This window comes from Lagenorhynchus albirostris, chromosome 13, assembly GCF_949774975.1.
Source record: "Lagenorhynchus albirostris chromosome 13, mLagAlb1.1, whole genome shotgun sequence".
NCBI classification, from domain to species: Eukaryota; Metazoa; Chordata; class Mammalia; order Artiodactyla; family Delphinidae; genus Lagenorhynchus; species Lagenorhynchus albirostris.
In genome coordinates, this window is record NC_083107.1 from 67,073,586 (window position 1) to 67,090,024 (window position 16,439).

The 16,439-nt window shown below is 40.7% G+C and overlaps 2 protein-coding genes across 3 annotated transcripts in view; one reads left to right on the plus strand and one right to left on the minus strand.

The window, feature by feature from the left end:
* The window catches only part of PPP1CB (protein phosphatase 1 catalytic subunit beta), a 38,474-nt gene extending 28,302 nt beyond the window's left edge, over positions 1-10,172 (minus strand). The window contains exons 1-2 of one of the 2 annotated variants that reach the window (XM_060169033.1): positions 10,062-10,172; positions 9,708-9,847 (exon numbers count right to left, since the gene is read on the minus strand). In XM_060169033.1, the coding sequence (XP_060025016.1) occupies positions 9,708-9,759 (52 nt within the window). In that variant the 5' untranslated portion in view covers positions 9,760-9,847; positions 10,062-10,172. The other variant, XM_060169032.1, reaches the window with a different exon arrangement.
* Positions 10,173-10,458: 286 nt separating this feature from the next.
* On the plus strand, positions 10,459-16,104 carry LOC132531216 (ubiquitin-fold modifier 1-like). The gene is made up of 3 exons (XM_060168857.1): positions 10,459-10,637; positions 10,927-11,066; positions 15,469-16,104. The coding sequence occupies exon 3, from the start codon at positions 15,576-15,578 to the stop codon at positions 15,831-15,833; it is 258 nt and encodes an 85-aa protein (XP_060024840.1). The 5' UTR covers positions 10,459-10,637; positions 10,927-11,066; positions 15,469-15,575; the 3' UTR covers positions 15,834-16,104.
* The last annotated feature ends 335 nt before the right edge of the window (positions 16,105-16,439 follow it).

Consider the following 16,439-nt stretch of genomic DNA (forward strand, 5'->3'; position numbering starts at 1 on the left):
AGCTTGTGAAAACTGAAGGTGTTTAAAGCTTATGGTGCAATCACTCAGTGGAAAAATGTTGAACCAGTGGTATCAATGGTGTATTTCATTAGCTCTCATGAACTTAACCATTGTCAGTTACACAAATGTTTGTCAGAAACAAAAGCTGAATATCCTGACTTGCCCTACCACACAGCAGTTCAGTGGTTTAATAGTGATAAAGTTTTATTGTGACTTTTTTGAGCTGAGGCCAATATTGACATTTTTCTGAATGAGAATCACCCTCAATCACTACTATCGAGCACTGAGTAGGTTTTATAAATTAGATCTTGCTGCAAACCTGATAATGTTTCTTAATAATTCAACCTAAAATTAAAATGTGAAAAAATACTTATGTGTGAAACATACACTATGCTAAGTCACTCTGACAACTAATGTTGCTTGTAATCACAAGCAAATGTCAGGTTGCTTTACACAGTTCCAGGGCTGTCAAATGTTAAAACAAGTGAGATCTTCATTCCCTCACAGATTTGCACTGGACACTATTTTCTAAGCTCAAACCACAGTTCTTACAGCATTCTTTAGACCTCAGTGTTAGTGCAAAATAAATCAAAATCCATTTAATTGTGCAGGTGAGGAGCTTCCACCTAACCTCTCACTGGAATTGACTAATGTGCAATGTTATCACATGATAAAAGGCAAATATTAAGAGAGGACTAATAAAATTCTATAAATACCTTCCAAGTGATGACTAAAATCACTTAACTAAAACCACATGCTTTTGGATTGATAATAGTTTCAGTAGTACCTACCCATCTGTGTTAAGACACCTTCCAAGATGAAATACATAAAATCTCATTATAGATCAGCATTAACAGATGAACACTTCCAGTTGATTTTGATGATACAGAACACTAACTTTGAACCTCAATTAAGCAAAATGTTCTCTTCCCCCAAAAGAAGTCCCTTCTTCGCATGATTACAAAAATTTATACTCCATCATTATTTTTCAAATTTCATATTCATGTAAAAACCTTTTCAATGCAGGTTTGTTTTTTAAATTACAAATGGTGTGTGTTATATATGTCTGTGTTGTGTATACACTAAATTTTATCTTTCAATAACCATCTGCTATTTTCTCCAGCAAGTTCTTACTAATAACTGCCTTCTCTAAAACAGAAAGAATGCCAAGGAGAAAAAAGCACCTAATTCCACTATTACATCTGCCACATGAAATCTTAGTAATCTTCATTAACCTTTAACATTTTAACTTCTACCCTACCAAAAAGATTCACTCAAGGTTACATACTAATCAACAGCAAAGTTAACATAAATCCAGATTTCCTAAATTTTTTTTCTAAGATGAAACAGCAATTTCTCCATATTTAGTATGAGTCTACTTTAAGCCACAAAAAAGAAAAAAAAGTAAAATTTTTACAGTTGGCTAGAATGGGGAATTTTGGTTTTAAATGAAAGAATTAAGCCACTGCCATAATTTCAATTTATCTTAAGTTTGCCTGCTTAATGTCATTTGAGCCTACAGATGGCCTTCAGGAGCTCTGTATAAAAACCCAAACTGTAATACTGTGTATGCACATACACATGTATACTTTTCTGAGAAGTCCGGGGCTTTCAAGATTTCTCAGAGGGGTCTGTGTATTGCCGTAAGTTAAAAAAATCATTCCAGGTAAACTAGTAAACAAATAGATAATGAAAAAAGAGTAAAGAAGAAAATTAACAGATACAGGGGAGGACTAGACATTTCAGGAACAGAAGAAGGGAGCACCCTAGTCCTGTGGTTCTCACGAGTGTGATCCCCTTTTTCACTGTGTTGACATCTGCATGGTGCAAAAGCAATGGTGATTAAAACACCTTAAAACACCGACACCTCAGCAGAAACCAAATCAGAGGCACTAAATTGCCACACACAGCGAAACAAAAAAGGTCCAGTTTCAATTTAAAATGCCCTTGCCCTTGATTAAGCAGTAAAAACAATCAATTTTCTTACATCGCCACCAACAAGTATACATCTTTTTAATATTCTGCATGATGAAATGAAAGTATCCATGAAGCATTTCTGTTGCATATCAAAGTACAATGGTTGTCTTCAAAAAGAGCACTTGTATGACTGTTTTAGTTCCAAGTTGATATAGCTACTTTCACAGACCATTTCTTTTACTAGAAAGCACAAGTGACAAACTATGGTTATTCACACTTAAGATATTTAACAGATACTCTTGAAAATGAACAAAGTGAGCCTGTCACTTCAAAGAAAACAACTGACAGTATTTGTTGCTAGTGAAAATTAAAATTTTGGAAACCTTGTATCCAACACCATGAATTTGACAGCTTCTTCATACTTAAGGACTCTTCTGATACCTTGCTGTAATATTAACAAATGTGAATTTTTTGATGTTGTATAAAATGTGTCAACATTTGAACATCTGCATAAATCAGCTTAACCAGTATTTTCAAAACGACCAATGCATGTTACAAAGTCATTTGTAAGATCCATTTAAAATGCAAGATAGATAAATGGATTTTAATGTAAGAGAACAATATTACAGATTCTACATTACAACTAACCTTTAAGAAATTATCACTTGTCGATTTCTGGTATAATGTTAAAGAATATCCACCATTATCTAAAAAGGCTATTGAAATACTCCTTCCTTTTACAACTTTGTATCTGTAAAAGTACAGATTTTCTTCATATACTTCAACCAAAACAATGTATCAAAACAAACTGAAGCAAAGCAGATATGAGAATTCTGTCTTCTACAAAACCAGACATTAAAGACATGTGCTTATCACTATTATTTTTGTTGTAGAAAACAAACTCTGATTATGTAAAATGAATAGGTTATTATCGTTATTTTACATGAATTAAAGAATATTTTAAAATTCTTAGTTTTAATTTCTAACACAGTACTGATAAATAACTCATACAAATCAAAGTTCTTCTCCTCAGTTATTTATTTATTTTTTTGCGGTATATGGGCCTCTCACTGCTGTGGTCTCTCCCGCCGCGGAGCAGACTCCGGACGCGCAGGTCCAGCGGCCATGGCCCACGGGCCCAGCCGCTCCGCGGCATGTGGGATCTTCCCGGACCAGGGCACGAACCCGCATCCCCTGAATCGGCAGGCGAACTCTCAACCACTGCGCCACCAGGGAAGCCCCTCAATTATTTTTATGAGTACAGAGTAGTCCCAAGATTCAAAGTTTGAAATCCATTGCTCTCTAGCCCCTAGCCAAAAGAAAGCATACACCGAATCTCCTTAAATCACCTTTCACCATTTATTTCTGCCTAAAAATATCTCTCCCCCTCAGCACCAACATTAATATGTCAAACCAGATTATAAATTCTGAATAATGGGAATAGGAAAGAAATGTTTTATACATACATACTATGTATGAGTGGTTGTATGCAACAAACAATGTGGAGGGCACATCTGTTAGATCCTCACAAGAAATAGCCTTCTCAAAAATTCCTTTGAGGAGAGTCCAGGGCTCAGTAGCATAAGAAGCCCTCTATTACCTTACACTCAGGTTTATACTAAACAATAACAGTAGCTAACATTTTCTGAGCTTTTATTATGGTCTAAGCGTTCTACCAGTTTAATTGTTACAGATACATTATGAAGCAGGTCGATTATCATCCTCAAAATGCAGAAGAAACTGAGGAAGAGCTGAAATTATAATACATGCAGAACCTGTACCTTTAGCGAGTATAAACATGGTCCCCCACTATAACAATACTTACTGAACTACCTTGAATAAACACTTAATTGAGTATATATCTATTATCATTCAGGATTCACATAACTATTGCAGTTAAGGTCTGATGTTCATAAAATATGTTCCTTTCTGTCATTATATAACTTAGATCTTTCTCTCACTTTCACTCCAGAAGCCTGGTCATTTTCTTTCACTACTTTGGCTCAATTATTTGATACATATTCAAACAACACAGATGAACCTACGAGTACCTATAAAGTTTGCCTCTCAGTTTACTATTTAAAATAAAAAAGAGCCATAATAACTGCTAAATATTAGAGAAAGCTATATAATAGATGTCCTTAAATATGAAAAGTAACTTTTTTTTTTTTTGCATTACGTGGGCCTCTCACTGTTGTGGCCTCTCCCGTTGTGGGGCACAGGCTCCGGACATGCAGGCCCAGTGGCCATGGCTCACGGGCCCAGCCGCTGCGCAGCATGTGGGATCCTCCCGGACCAGGGCACGAACCCACGCCCCCTGCATTGGCAGGCGGACTCTCAACCACTGCGCCACCAGGGAAGCCCATGAAAAGTAACTTTTGATTTCTCTAAATCTTGAAAATAGTAGGTAGGATTAAGGGAAAAGTTAAAATGGTGTTAGACAAGCACTCAAAGCAAGAAAATGTTTTGATCAATAGTTTGGAAATTGACTAGATGGGAACTCAGGCATAGTCTGATGAACATTCTAAGGATTAAATTCCTTTATGGGGAAATAAACTGTGTCAAAACCTCCAAATTACACAGTGCCAGCATATATCAAGACCCAAAGGCAACATTCCCACCAGATCGCGCATGTAACACAAATACCTCTATTTGTCTTTGCACAGATGTGGGTAAATTTGGGAAGGGAGAGCCCTGAGGTCAGTGACTATTAGGAAGGTTATGTATGTCCTCATAAATCACTTTGCTATACACGTGAATAGTGGGTAGGCAGATTAAAGGACAATTGTCCCTGTCCTTTTACTACTTTTTCTACTGCATGACAAGTACCCACCTAGACCAGGAACTGAATTCCTCCATTAAACTAGGAAAAGACTGGCAACTAGTTATTTGTACTTACTTAACTTCAGAATGACTTTCTGCATTTTTAGTCCCCTACTTCTAATTGTGGAATAAAGACAATTTCTATTAAAGCATTTTCATTTTATCTTTAAAGATGGAAAATCTCTGAGGCACAGTGTATTTCAGAGAATGAGGTGTAAAAAAAAAAAAAACTACATTTCACCTACCAAAAACCAAGACTTCAAAGGTAATCATATTCAATCTTGGGGGAAGGTGGAGGGTTTACAAAAAGAAAGATGAGTTGTAACCTTAATCTCTTTCTGCTTCCTATCTTCGCTGATCCCCTATTTTCCCAGAAAGAATAAGCCTTGAAATGGCTACTTACAGCTGCTAGAGGAGCAGTGATCGCTGCCTGAGGGTATAAATTTGTATTCACTCAAAATTAAATCCTAGAAGATTAAACTGGGAATCCCTATCCTCCACCACCACACCACTGCTAAGCCTACTGACATTTACAAACCATTTCTTCTTGCATCCCTATAGCCCAAGATTTCCAGGATCAAGGTTGTTTCTGAAACTGAGATTTTAATTATTTCTAAATATCTTGACATTCTTAACACTGACGTTATTTTACCTGTTAAGAGTTGTTTGAGAACGTATACTACTGGAATGGATACTCTGTTAAAAGATAAATGTGGATAATAAGACTTCAGATGCAAAAAACCTACTTGATAAAATTTACTATCTTTACCTCACTAATCCTAAATCTTAATATAATCCTGTCTCTAGACTCAAATGTAAATAGATTTCTAAATCCCAATAAATTCTAATCTTGGTTTAGACATTTACCAGAAAAGCTCCAGCTCTGTATTTTCGAATAAAATAAAAATACTCTGGACTACTTCTTCAAACTGTCAAAATTTCCCTCACTTGCTGGAACTGACAAGAAAACCAAGCAACCAACCTAATCCCTGAATCTCTGAACAATGTAGCATCTTTATGCCTTCTCTAGCTTCTCATCTAAAAAGAAGCAAGAGAAGAGAGAAAGTATCCCTAAGACCATCTCCCCTATTCCTCAACCTGCTCTTTTTTAACAGACCTGGCCTTGGGTCTACACAACAACACTATCCCTGCAGAAGTTGAGGTTGCCAATATCAACTAGCACTTCCTTCAAACTGCCTAATCTTTAGACTGCTGGGTCATAATTAAACAATTTAATCAGAAAAGAGGCTTTAACCAGTCTAACAGTTCCTCAAAAAGTTAAACAGAGTTACCATTTGACCTAGCAATTTCACTCCCAGCTATATACCCAAGGGAAATGAAAACATATGCCCACACAAACACTTATACATGAACATTCATAGCAGTATTATGCACGATAGCCAAAAAGGGGAAACAACTCAAATGTCCATCAAGTGATAAATGGACAAATGAAATGTGGTATATTCATGCAATGAAATATTATTCGGCCATAAAAGGAATGAAATACTGACACATGCTACAACATAGATAAACTTTCAAAACGTTAGAAGAAGCCAATCACGAGACCACATAATGTATGATTTCATTCAGATGAAATGTCCAGAACAGGCAAAATCTATAGACAGAAAGTATGTCAGGGGTAGCCAAGTAATGGGAGGAGTGGTGAAGGGAAAAGGGATTTGTTGGCTAGTGAAAACAGGGCTGTGTTTGAGGGTGGTGGTGGTGAAAACTTTCTAACGTTGATTGTGGTGACTGATGGTTGCACAACTAAAAAACCACTCAATTATACACTTCGAACAGGTGAAACTGTATGGTATGTGAATTGTATCTCAATAAAACTGTTGGGAACAGAGCTGGCACAATCTCAACCATCGGGAAGCAGGTTTCCACACAACCCTCTTCCCAAACAAGCAGATTCTACTCAACCTTTTTCAAGTCCTCCAAAATAAATTCAACATTTATAGTCTGAATAAAGCTCCCCAGGTGATTTCTCTATACTCCCACTGCCATCCTAACTCCTTTTGGAACTGCTGATCAAAGTAAAAAGCTTTTACTGGATTTTCCAGGATACCCATAGGAACTAGCTTCAATTTCAACAAGAATGTGGTAGCAGGATCACTAAAGGGGATAGAGTGGTAGGCATCTTTGGCTTTGTGGTTAAGTAAAACTTAACTCAAGAAAATATACTGGGACTTCCCTGGTGGCGCAGTGGTTGAGAGTCCGCCTGCCGATGCAGGGGACACGGGTTTGTGCCCCGGTCCGGGAAGATCCCACGTGCCGCGGAGCGGCTGGGCCCGTGTGCCATGGCCGCTGAGCCTGCGCCTGCGCATCCGGAGCCTGTGCTCCGCAACGGGAGAGGCCACAACAGTGAGAGGCCCGCGTACCAAAAAAAAAAGAAAGAAATATACTGAAGGAACATGCACTATCCAAACAATAAATCAGTATACTGTTCTGCATTAAATAATAACAAAAAATTTAAACGTAAAAGGCACTTTGGAAGTGAACATCATTTGGCCACCTAAAAAACACAAAGAAACTCATAAAATTACTAAAAGTGTTATAGCTGATTGGTAATAAAAGTTACTAAAAGGGTTATAGCTGACTAGCAATCTGATGTAATAAAAAAATCAAGAATATGTTATGGAACTACAGTCAACATTTTAAAATGAGATCAAGTCCTGCTGATTTCACCTCCCTTGTACAATACTTTCATTTAATACTGAAAACAAACAAGCAAAAAATCTAACTATAGCTATTCTGCTAAGCAGCTTTACTTGAATTTGAGTTAATAATTAGCATGTAACATCACTGAAAATCAAGGCAGACAAAAGAATTCTTATTTGAAGATTAAAAACAATTATTTATTAGAAAATCCAAGTCTGTTAGGATGTCTTTGGACAGGTCTAGATTTTGGAAAAAGGAAGGAGAAGAGGAGAATTTAAGAATCCCAGGGAGGCACGGTCAAAACTAAACATACTTCCCGGGATTAAGAAGCAAGTAATGGTACTCTTTACTGTCAGAGAGCAGGCTGAAAAAGCCTGAAAGTCACTTGTTTAGACTGGGAGTTCCCTGAGTGAAGAGACTGTGTCTTATTTTTGGATTCCTGGTGACTGGCACAAAGCAGGTCAATAAATGCTTGCTAATTTAAAAGGGGAAAACGTCTGGAAAATGATCATCCAAAACCAGAACCCAACACGTATGTAATCTGAATTCAAAGAAACAAACAGAATCACTTAGCCTATTTTCCTCACCATATCTTTTCTCTTAACAACCTTGAACAATCCACTAGTGAAGTTTCTTAATTATCTATAATCTTAAAAGGGTGCATCTGACTTAAAAGATCCCATATCAAAGATTTAAAAACACATAAGTCTGCTGTGTTTTATGCCTATACAGTATATAAATATGTAAGTTTATGTAAGATAAAAATAAAGAAGTTGAGATACAAGCATCAGATTTTTAAATATTTAAGTTTACAAGCCAAGTTCATGGTGAGCATAAACTTCCCCCAAAGTTAACAAGATATTAAAATTTTTAAATAGCTACACTTCCCTCTTATAACAATGCGTAACTACAAAAAATACATACACTTTTCCAAAGCAAATGTCTCACAGACCCAGTAAGATGTTCACATCTGTGTGAACACTGACTGCAGGCACCAGGGGGCCTCCCAAGAATAACTTGATAGTAAAGGAAAAGGCAAACAAGAGTTCCTGGTGAAACTTTGCTTCTTCTTCAGTCTTAAGAGACTCAGTCTTAGACTGCTGGAAGGCTTTCACATCTGGAGCAAGTATACTGTAGTTTGTTACACAACGGGTACACAGAGAACTGATAAAACACCGACACTTTGGCTGAAAAAAGGAACTAGCGCCCTCCCTTCCGCCCCCCAATCACACAATCTTCTTCTGCGATGATTTTCCAAATGTAAGTACACACTGTTTCACGGTGGCAAACAATTATCTTCAGGAAATTTGAAAGCCAGTAACAATGGATATGTAATCCTTCCACGGTTTCTGACAGAGAGAACAATAATTTATTTTTTTAAATGGCGTAATTTCTTTCCTACACACTCACAAAGCAGCTAGTGATGACGCAAATTTTAGGGTAAAGGGATTCACTGGCAGAAGGCAGCGACTGACTTTGGATAATACCCTGGTCTCTCCATCTCTTCCCTTTCCCTCAATCCCCGACCCTAACATAAAACTATCCAATTACAAACAGAAGGGCCCAGAAACTTCAAAAGCTGCTAAGACCTGTAAATATCTTTTAAACACAAGAGAGGCTTTACAATCGACCTTTTCTAAGTTTGTGCAGAAATTAAATCCTGCTCAAACCTGCTAAAATTCTCAAACCCGAAAACCAATCCCTTCAGCAAACGTGTCTACATTTTTCTTGCGTGCATCTTCAGCTCGGTCAAAGACTTTTGGCTTACTATGCTTTAAAGCTAAATAATACATGGGCGGGACTCAACTCCCGCTCACGTTATCTTCTCCTTGAATAGAGTTTGTCCTGTAGCATCATGTAAAAATGCCGAACAGATCGAACAGTCGACTCAAGGAGAAGATTTTTAAAAATTCACTCCGATAACAAGAAGCGGAGGCATCCAAGGGCAAGGCACAAAGAGAACAGAGAAGAAATACACGTCCCACGGGCGTACAATGCCCCGGAGCACGCATCCCGGCACCCTCCTCGCGAAGGGTCACCCGGCACCCCCGCCGGCGCGCCGCCGTGCGGGTCCCCGAAGGTCCGCTGGGGCACTACTTGCCTGCGGGGACAGCCCCTGACGCCCGGCCTCCCCTCGGCGGTGTTCCCGGAGGCCGCTCCCCCCGGCCCACCAGCTTCTTTGCCCCCTCCTCGGGGGCCGCCTCGGGGCGGGAAGGGGGGGTCCCCTCGGGCTCCGGCGGCGGAGGAACAAGGAGGGCTAAGGAAGGCGCCCCCTCCACGCGGCCGGCCGGGCCCCGACTCACCCTCCAGCAGTCGGGTGATGAGACTATCCACGTTCAGCTCCCCGTCCGCCATCTTGTCGGCACCAGACGCTCCTTCCCAGCAGCGGGAACAAGGGCTTCTCGACGGCGGACGCTGCGGCGACCGCTCGGCGTTCCCTCACCTAAAAGTCACGCGGCGTTTCGACCCCGGTTCCAACTCCCCCTTCCCCCGGGCCCTCCCCCCACCCCCTTCCCACCAAGCAGTGGAGCGCGCACACACTCGGAGGCACCCACGAAAAAAAAAAAAACAAGGGGAGCCCCCAAAAACCGGGCCGCGTCAGACCCAGCCCCCACCTCCTCTTCCTCCTCGGCACCGCCCAACTCCGCAAAGCTCACCAGCGCCGCCGACGGCCCCTCCCGCAGCGCCACTCACTTCACACCGCCCTTCCCCGCCACCGCGCCACGCAGCCCTCCGCGCAGGCGCACGGCGCACTCGCTCGCGGCCCCGCCTCGCCCGCGGCCTCGGCGCAATCGCACTGGACTCGGTTCTCCCGCCGCCGCCGCCGCCGCGCCACTGCCTTCGCGCAGGTGCGGCGGCCTCTCTCGCCACTTCCACTGCGCCGAATCTTCGCGGCTGCGCAGGTGGCGCCCCTGAGGCTCCCAGGGTTTGCTGCGCTGGGGAAGCTCCCATTACGCAGAGCGCGCGTAGGCAGCACTGGCCTTCCCGCTTCCCAGCTTCCCGGGTCTAGGGCGCTCAGCAGATGTGGTTGTGCTCTTTCCGCCTTGCTTTTGTTTTCTTGGTTTCAGTCCCTGGTTTTGCAAGTAGTTCCTCGTTCCCGGTAAGCGGGAAACGCGGACTGCGTTACCCATGTTTGAAACTGGGTTTACACGTTTGGAAAGCAAGAAGGGGTTACTCTGCTGGAGCAGTTTGACGTTGCACGTAAGGGGTTTTATACCTTACGGTTCCACAAGGTTGGTTGCCCAAGTGTCCCTGGATGAAATAAGTTAAAGAGGGCCCTGGGAGGGTCAGCAGTAATAATATTTTACATGGGTACCGTTGTCTGCCTTCTATAGAGCGCTTTCACATATCTTACATCTTCCATTCTGTGGATACTGCTTTTCCACAGTGCATTTTGAACAAGAAAAATACCTTCATTATATATTGCTTAATCATCCTACCTTGTAATTGTTTTTGCATTTATCTCCTGCACTCGACCGTGAGCTCCTACACGGTAAACCCAATTTATCTTTGTGCCTGCAGCTCCCACTGTATCTGGTATGTAGAAGAGAGGGACAAAGAAACGCGGAGGCTCAGGAAGGTTGGTTGCCCACCTCTTCTTTCCACCACAGAATTCTGCCTCTAGAAAAGCAGGGGAAAGAGTAGCCACGCAAAGGATCTGGGTAAGCAAGAGTTTTGGGCCTGTTCTCAGAAGTGGTCAGACCAAAAGTCTTCACTCATTCCTCAGGTGTTTGTCCAGAAACTCACAAACAAGATGCTGTCTCAGGCTCAAGGCAGTGCTTCTCCCACTCACATATCACTAATGATAGCTAACATTTTTGAGATCCCTGTATGTGCTCTGGCACTGTTTTAAATGTTATAGTACATATGTTATTTCATTTAATCCTTACACCAGCCCTGTGAGGTACGTACTATTATTCTCTCTACTTTGTAGATGGAATTTATTGAAGCACAGTATGGTTAAATACCTAGCCCCAAGTAAATGGCAGATCTGGGATTCAAACCCAGGCATCCTAGTGCCAGAGTCTGCACTCAACAATTGTGATATACTCCCTCTCAGTGTATGTGAACTGAGATGCTTAAATATGCATGTGTTACAACATAAATGTCGAGAACACAAGTCATACTTTTTTGGGGAAAAAGCATTATCCAATCAAGTGCTTTATGATGGTTCAGATGACTTACAGAGATAGGATTTCCTGATCCCTTTTTTTCTAGCTTTCTTTCCATTTCAAGATTTAGCTTGTGGATTGGTGGTGAACACAGAACAGGTGACAAGCTATAATGGTGATCCTGTCTGGAGTAGTTTTCACAGACTCTTATTGCCACCAGTTCATCTTAGGGCCTTTATAGGTGAAGGAATGGATCCTCATCAAACTCTTTTGTTAATGACCATTTATTTATACCCTGCTTTATTCCAGAAGAAGGGATTTAAAGTAACTTACGTAAATACATTGAAGTAGGATAAATTTAAAATATGTACAGAGAAAGAGAGCACAAAAGAAAACCAAGAGTGGGAAAGATAAGATAAAACCAGCAGTATTGTATGTAAAATGCATGGTGTAAGGTCCTATGGTTTGCTAGGGATAAGTCACAAATATGATTCTAAGCTTTCTAGCAACCAAGGAAAATTGCAACCAATGAGTAGCAAGTGGAGTAAGTGTTCTGGCTGAGCTGGAACTGAGGCTTGAATAGACCAGCTTGTGGAGTTGGATGCCACTTTCCCAAATCTCTTCCATGAGCCTCTAAACGAGTAACAGAATGTTTAGAACACTTAAGGTGTCTTCTTATCCTCCAATTTTCATGGGGCCCATGAACCCCGTGAGAAAGAACTTTGAACCCTGTCCTCCATTAGGGTTTATATATATTCAGATATATTTAAGGGACAAGGGACACTCAAAGGAAACTGGATTGCACAGAGAGAAAGTGAGCATCTTAGAGAAAATCACCCCAAGTTGAGGAGGGCAGAGAGAGGCCGGTCTCAGCAGAGTTCTGGGAGTCAGAAGAGCTCAGAGGGTGGTTCTGAGTACCGTCTGGTACTGCCTGCAGCTGGAGATGCCCCTTCACCCCCACCCCACCAGGTTTTCTAGTGCCTTCGAATCCTGGGTAAGAAGGCACTATTATAAAAATGAAAGAGCTCTATCACTAGGGGCCCAACCAACTTTCCTGTGGGATCCCCCTCCAAAAATATTATATAAGAATTCAGAATCAGACGTCTTCAGATTTTGAAGCTTAGTGCATATACTATGTATTACTTAACACCCCAGCAGCTTCTGGGGCAGCTCACTATAAACTGAAGCATTATTTTTTTTTTAAAGAAAATCATATGAATATCCATGTCATGTAAGGTAAATAAAGACTGCATTTTGCCTCATATCAGTTCAAGTCAGAGTTGCCGTTAAAGCAGCCCCCCCCCCCCGAATAAAACGTATTTATTGAAGGAAATTGGAAAACAAAGAAAAAATATAAAAATCACCTATAATTTCACCAGCCATAGCTAACCACTTTTCTGTTTTATTTCTGAATATATATTTATATATTTTATATCATATATAATATAATTATAAATATATTTATTTATATAGACATATATATGTCTATATAAATTTACACCAAGGAAGTAGAGCATTCTTATGAAACTTTTCGTGAGCCGAAATGTCATAAAGCAAAGAAGCAATTACCCTAGGACACATCTTGCTAACAGGTGCACAAAATAAATGGAGATAAAGCACAGATGCTCACAGACACAGTTCAAAGTTATGGCAGCCTGATGCTGAGATGCTGAGTACAGTTCCTAGAGAAGGAACTTGGCGGTGCTTGATGTGTGCATTTCCTCTGTAATGGCTTGCTGCAGAACTAACGCTAATCACTATTTTTACTTTTCGCCTTTTTTTGTAACAGTGAAAATCCTCTTTGGATTTCTTTTGGTTAGCGGAAAAAGATACTCACGTAGGTCTTTCATAAAAGCAAAGTTGCATACAGTGAACTTTCTAAAAGCAGGGAATAGATAGATAGATGTATACCCATTTTGTAAAATGGGGATCATTCTTCACTTCCATTTCATCCTACTTGGTTATGTGAGTTTTCGTGTCACATTTATGTGAATCTCAGTTTTCAAAGTTTATTTAGACCTTAAAATGTGGATAAGAGGTTGAGGGCAGAGGAAGAGGTAAGAGGTGGAGATCCAGAGGTCAGAGGAGACAGTGCTGCAGGCAGCAGCAGCAATAGAGGCAGTCAGAGCCACGATGAGGTTCAAGGGTAGGCGGGTACCAAAGAGACAGAAGCCTCACTTGACAGATACTGACTCTCAGGAAGTTCTTGGCCTGAGTGTGAGCAGTGGTCCATAGGCAGAATGGGGGTTGTCAGTTAGGGAAGTCAGCAGCTTGGAAGCAGGACACGAGAAGGCTGCCATTGGTGTAGGAGCAATGTGTGGTGGGCAGCAGCTCTGTAGCGCACCTGAGCCTGGAGACCAGCAGACTTTAGAGCAGAGGACTGGCAGGGAGTGGTTCTGATTGCATGTAGGAAACTGCCTCCCTCTCTTTCTGGACATGTGGCAAGACTTAGGAAAAGGATCAGGCTAAGGTCCTGCTCCTGATGAGACCAGGATTGTTAATCCAAGAGACTAGAGGGCAAACTATTAGCTAGACTCCCAACCCAGTGTGGCTTTAGATAGTGGTGTGTGGGAGCCAGCTTACACTGGCTCATGAGAGCCAGTTGTTAAACTTTCAGAGAATTTTGCAAGCCAGTTGTTAAACAGAGTCATTGTTTAAAAAGTAAATTATATAGACTTACAAATAAATATAACAAAAACAAAGGTAATTATTGCTCAAGATTCATCACATTCTATTTATGTTGCTACATTTTACTATTATGTGTAGTCTAAAGGTTGTTAACATGTACTGTATCTGTATGGTGGAAATACTATATAATGAAATGCTGCTATGCATCTCTTTCCAACTCTACCTTCAGTGATATTATATTGGCCATAGTGAGAGCAGTATTTACACCAAGGAAATTAGCACATGTTACAAATCTATCAGCTTTTTCCACCAGAAAGCTGGTTGTTAAACATTTACCAGCATACCACTGGGCTTAGGGAGGCATAACATGCATGTTAATATCCTTGGGTAATTCCAGAAATGTCTGTGGAGGGAAATTGGACTTCCTGATTGTAAAGGACTTGGGGAATCATGATTTAGGGTCTTAATAAAATCATGATTTTATTTGTACTTACTGACAGGAAATACCTGGGCCAGACTAGTGCTCAGAGGAGCTCAACTATCACTGTGCTGAGATCAGAAAGATGTCCCTATGGAGTGTCCTCAAAGAAGGCACTTTGGAACACAGTGAACAGCAGCCTCATGATTCCTTTTAGTAAACACAGCACAGACTTTCATAGGGTTGTTTTATATGCCTCTTGATATTAGCCAGTAGCCAATATGGTGTGAAAGTGAATAGGTTTAGGTAGCAAAGTGTGAAGGTTGTGATAGTGATATATAGCTCTTTGCTGCATTGACTAATCCAGGATAACTTATAAATGAATGAATCAACATTCATCAGGCTGTCCTTCCATGAATATGATTCCTCTTAATCAAGTGTTTAATAGTCTTAAATGGCAGTAAGATCTAAATTTTACTAGATATACCTTGAGGGCAGCCATTCTGTATATCAAATGTCATAGACTTTTGTAGTCAGCTTAATTCAAGGATACTGAGAAACCAGACAAGGACACATGCATCAGTAGGAGGCCACCCCTGTCAGTACAGAGCCAGACCTGGTATACACCTAGGCAGGGCCAAGAATTTTGCTTAGGATTTACTTTTGGTTTCATTTCAATACACATGTGAGAGAATAATCAAGCACCAGAGTGATCAGCTAAGCCATAAGGCATGTCCTCAGTCATTTTAGCCCCCCAAATTATAAAGCCAGGTATAACCAAATACCTCTTCCCCTGCCCTTGGCCAAAACCCTCCCCCTTCCTCCAGTTCTGACACCCCCCAACTCTCTCTCTCTCTGTCTCTCTGTCTCTGTCTCTGTCTCTGTCTCTCTCTCTCTCTCTCTCAGTGGAACATTGTCTCTTAAGGAAACTCTCTGGTGTATGCTTCAAGATAAAATGATCACAAAATAAATGCCTAGGTTAGCGTGGGGTTTCTGTCCAGACCGGCTGCACCATGTCGAAGGTTTCCTTTAAGATCACACTGACGTCGGACCCGCAGCTGCCGTACAAAGTACTCAGTGTTCCCGAAAGTACACCTTTTACAGCAGTCTTAAAGTTTGCAGCAGAAGAATTTAAAGTTCCTGCAGCAACAGGTGCAGTTATTACCAATGATGGAATAGGAATAAATCCTGCACAGACTGCTGGAAAGGTTTTTCTAAAGCACGGTTCAGAACTGCGAATAATTCCTAGAGATTGTGTTGGAAGTTGTTAATATCTGCTGCTTGGAACATAAAATCCCCTTCCAGAATAAATATTGGTATTTTTATTGTTGTAAAATTGGAGTCAGGCATTTGAAATCCTATGAAAACACCAATAGTTGATGAAGTAATGAAAGGTAACTCTCTGTCCCTTCTTGTTGTTCACACTCTTCATGTGAAGAGGGGACACTTCTCTGTTGAGGGTGTCATCACCATAGAAGGTCACATTACTACCTCACAGCACACACAGGTGGTTTGTTGGGGGTAAATGGATTATCCACCTGTGTCATAACTGGAGGGTGCTTCTGATCATTCTTTCTGAGAACATTTGGAAAATTAAAATTTACTGAATCTTCCTATTTGTCTTTGAGTTAAAAACGTAAAAACTTATCAATCCATACGTGGCAGTTTGCTTGATAGCATCTGACTTGCAGACACAAAAATAGTTGAATTCTTCATTATATATCGTTTATGATAAAGGATCACATCAATGAATAACTGTCTTTTATCATTTAGCTTGTTTTAAAGTTTCAAACTTCTTGAGTTCTTATAAATTTTAATTTAAAATTCAAATAGCCAAAAATTGAATTTTTGATCTAGCCCCTTACGTGTAACATTGG

Coding starts and splice junctions, on each gene's coding strand:
- LOC132531216 (XM_060168857.1), top strand. CDS start 15,576: ATGTCGAAGGTTTCCTTTAAGATCACACTGACGTCGGACCCGCAGCTG.